The sequence below is a fragment of the Tupaia chinensis genome, unplaced genomic scaffold (genome assembly GCF_000334495.1).
Source record: "Tupaia chinensis unplaced genomic scaffold, TupChi_1.0 Scaffold149184_1, whole genome shotgun sequence".
NCBI classification, from domain to species: Eukaryota; Metazoa; Chordata; class Mammalia; order Scandentia; family Tupaiidae; genus Tupaia; species Tupaia belangeri.
In genome coordinates this window covers 990,236-993,451 of record NW_006209032.1, presented here as the reverse complement: position 1 = coordinate 993,451, position 3,216 = coordinate 990,236, and the positions used below count along the sequence as shown (strand labels likewise).

Below are 3,216 nucleotides of genomic sequence, written 5' to 3'. Positions count from 1 at the left end.
GCCCCAGCTGAGTGCCATCTTTTGCCCTGAACTCCTGTCAACTAAGTAGATAAGTCTGCCTGTCTTGCTCTCAGGGTGTCCCCCAGTGGCCTGACTTGGGGCTCTGCTCCAGCAAAGGCCTAGGAGACAGGAGCAGGACAAATAACCGCTGAGTGCATAGCCAGGTGGACAGGTAGAAACATAGAAGAGTGACCGAACGAACAAATGAGCAAATGATGAAGAGGGGCAATGAGGGCAGTGCACTGACAGCTCATCCTTGAGTGGTACTTACTGGGCCCTTCTGTGGCCCTGGGAGCAAAAGGGCGTGGAGTCCCCATAGCCTGTGCTCCTTACAGCATTTTGTCTCCTTCCTGCAGGAAACCAGCCGTGCCCGTTGGGCTCCGTGGAGAGTTTCAGCCTTGCACGGCGGCGCTGGGAAATGCTGCCTGCCATGCCCACAGCCCGCTGCTCTTGTTCTAGCTTGCAGGCTGGGCCCTGGCTGTTCGTTATTGGAGGTGTGGCCCAGGGCCCCAGTCAGGCTGTGGAGGCACTGTGTCTGCGTGATGGGGTCTGAAGTCCTGGCAGGACCTGTCCCTGGGAGCAGCTCAGTAGCAGAGACAGTCTGTGGCTCCTTTTGCTGTTAAAGAAGCTCACTGTGGCTCTGTGGGATGAGGGAGGCACAGAGATGGGCACTTGGGATTCGGGTTGGAGGAACCTTCATCTTCAGTGCAAAACATGCACATGCTCATGCCTGTCCTTACTGCCATTTACATGGACCATGCCTCACTCCGCCCTTGCCTGAGGTCCTCCATCCAGCTAGGCAATGGAGAGAGGGGAGAGCCGGCTTCATGCCCTGCAAGGTTAGTGCCTGTCTGGAGCTGGCCAGGTCCACCCCAGCGGCCATTCCTGAAAAATCCAGTTGCCAGCCTGCATTGAGGGTCCCTGGAGAGCCAGGAGAGTTCAGAGAGGGTGAGAGACAGAGAGGGAATGGAGGAGAGGATGTGGGAACTGCCAGAGGGCCAGAGGATTGCTGGCTTTGGGCCCTCTGTGCTGTTGGTTGTATGGCCCTGGGCAAGTCATTTCACCTCTCTGTGCCTCAGCATCCTCTTCTGTAAATGGGGATCACTGAAACCTTCTTGCCCTACCTACCTCACAGGGCTGTTGTGAGGACTTGGGGAGTTTGGATGTGGAAGTAAAAGTGCTGCTAAACCTGTGCATAGTCCCTGGTGTGGACTCCCATGTTGTCCTCACAGCCCTTGCCACCTTTGGGGACCTCCCCTCTCTTGAACGTTGGTCTAGAGGGAGCATTCTTGGATCAGGCCTCTGCCCCATTTAAACCTCATATTCTCTCTTGGTGACATGGGAGGTGTCCTTGGTGTTAGGGTGCACTGATAGGATGACTAGAAAAACACTCAAAAAATAGTAACAGCAAACACCACATAGTTAGGACGACCTTCAGGTCCAAGTCCCACAGGGTCTCCTCAAGGCCTCTGCTCATCCCGTAGGGAAGGTGGTCCAGTGGGGCTCAGCCAGGGCAGGCTCCCTCTGTCTCAGTTGTGGTGGAACCTTCTCTTGGGTAGGACTGTGTGGCTATTCACCAAACCCCTCAAAGGCAGGAGCCTGTTGGCTTCTTCCTCCAGCCTGTGCTGCCCACTAGGGGCCTCTGGCTCTGCTTTTCCTGCAACACTGAGTATGAGGAGCTCACAGGAGAGGTTGTTGCAACAACAGAGAAATATGTGGGGCCCTGGACTCGTGCTGTGGCCATGACAACCCTCCTGGACTCCCATTCTTTCCCACTCAATGACAGGGCTCCCAGGGCAGCTCCTCCAGTACACTACCTGGGGATATGGCACATAAGTGCCATGGAGCCAGGTATGGCCTAGCAGTGCACCACTGCTCGCCAGCCCGAGACCTCTTGGATTGCAAAGTACAGACAGCTTGCTCTGTCAGCTGGCGTTGTTTAATGCTCTGGACCAGTTCAGACACTCAGAGACCCCAGCATGAAGGTAGTGCTGCAGCAGCTTGGGTCTCGGAATCCCTGGGAGGACAGGCAGTGTGCTGGTGATCGGTGCCTGGGGGCCCACCTTGTCACTGCCACAGTGGCCGCCCTGGGATGGATGGCAGAAATTCTGCTGGTAGGTGGTGCTGGCACGGGGAGGCTGGAGCTGCACAAAGTGGACGAGGCGCTGGGGGAGGCCACTGGATCCTGGGATTGACCGGAAATCAGCCTGGTAGGAAGATTCTAGAGGCCCCTGCTGGCGCAACTCCACCTCACAGGGGGTCCAGCGCAGAAAGGTGTGCTGTTGGCACAGGCGCTCCAGGTCTTTCCGCCTTCCGATGCCCTGCAGCAGGCAGTAGGGGCCCTTCTCAACGGTATGGGCTCTTGGCCCACAGTCCTGGCACCAGACATATTCTTGGGCCCCTCTTCAACCCAAGACTGCTTGGTGACACCTGGCCTATGCCCTAGCCTCCTTGGCCTGCCTCCCATCAATGCCTTCCATTCCAGGGTGAAGACCCCAGAATGGGAGCAGCCCACAGGATGTCTGTACAGTCGGGCAAGCCGGCAGAGGAAACCAAGGTAGAGGAGCCTCTGATTGGGGAACAAGCTGTTTCCCAGAGTAGAAAGGAGGTAGAGAAGATGGGCACTCCTCTCCCTTCCCTTAGATCTTATCCCCTCCACCCTACCACCTGCTCTGCCCTCTGCTTCAATCCAGGCTGGGGTGGGGACTGCCCACTCTCCTTCCTTCCTCTGCACTCACTTTGTCGAAGCAAGTGCGGTTGTCATGCTTGGAGAAGAAGTGTCGCTGCACTGGCTCCTTGAAAGACAGAATGAAAGTGAATAGGGGAAATGATGCCTGCCTACTCCACTCCCATGGCCAGGTGGGATCTCAGAGCCCATCACTGAGGGAAGCATGGCCAAAAGGCCAATATCATGAAAGGGGAGAGACAAAGGAAAGCAATACCTCCCTCCTGGGATAGCTTGTCCCGGAAGCAGAAGCCTCTGGAGCTGCTTATTGAAGGGGGGACAGGCATCTTCCAGCACTATTGCCCTAAATTTACCTCTAGGTTGCCCAGGACTAGGTGTCAGTCTTCTCCTTCCCTTTCTCCACGCTCACCCCATCAGTATACCCAGGCTCTTGAGCCTAAACGCCACTTGGAAACTGAAATTTCTGTCTCTCTCTCTCTCTCTTTTTTTTTTTTTTTTTAAGAGGTTTTTGCTATAGGGCGTGTGCGCTC

General features: G+C 55.8%; 2 protein-coding genes across 4 annotated transcripts in view; one reads left to right on the top strand and one right to left on the bottom strand.

Moving 5' to 3' along the window:
* KLHDC8B (kelch domain containing 8B) overlaps nt 1-1,912 on the top strand; it is a 5,921-nt gene extending 4,009 nt beyond the window's left edge. For all 3 annotated transcript variants that reach the window (XM_006170968.1, XM_027769313.1, XM_006170967.3), the window contains one exon: nt 357-1,912. In XM_006170968.1, the coding sequence (XP_006171030.1) occupies nt 357-553 (197 nt within the window). In that variant the 3' untranslated portion in view covers nt 554-1,912. The remainder of the gene's footprint in view (nt 1-356) is intronic.
* A 9-nt stretch (nt 1,913-1,921) lies between these two features.
* The window catches only part of CIMIP7 (ciliary microtubule inner protein 7), a 10,663-nt gene continuing 9,368 nt past the window's right edge, over nt 1,922-3,216 (bottom strand). The window contains exons 3-4 of the mRNA XM_006170969.2: nt 2,739-2,795; nt 1,922-2,342 (exon numbers count right to left, since the gene is read on the bottom strand). Of these exons, the coding sequence (XP_006171031.1) occupies nt 1,926-2,342; nt 2,739-2,795 (474 nt within the window). The 3' untranslated portion in view covers nt 1,922-1,925. The remainder of the gene's footprint in view (nt 2,343-2,738; nt 2,796-3,216) is intronic.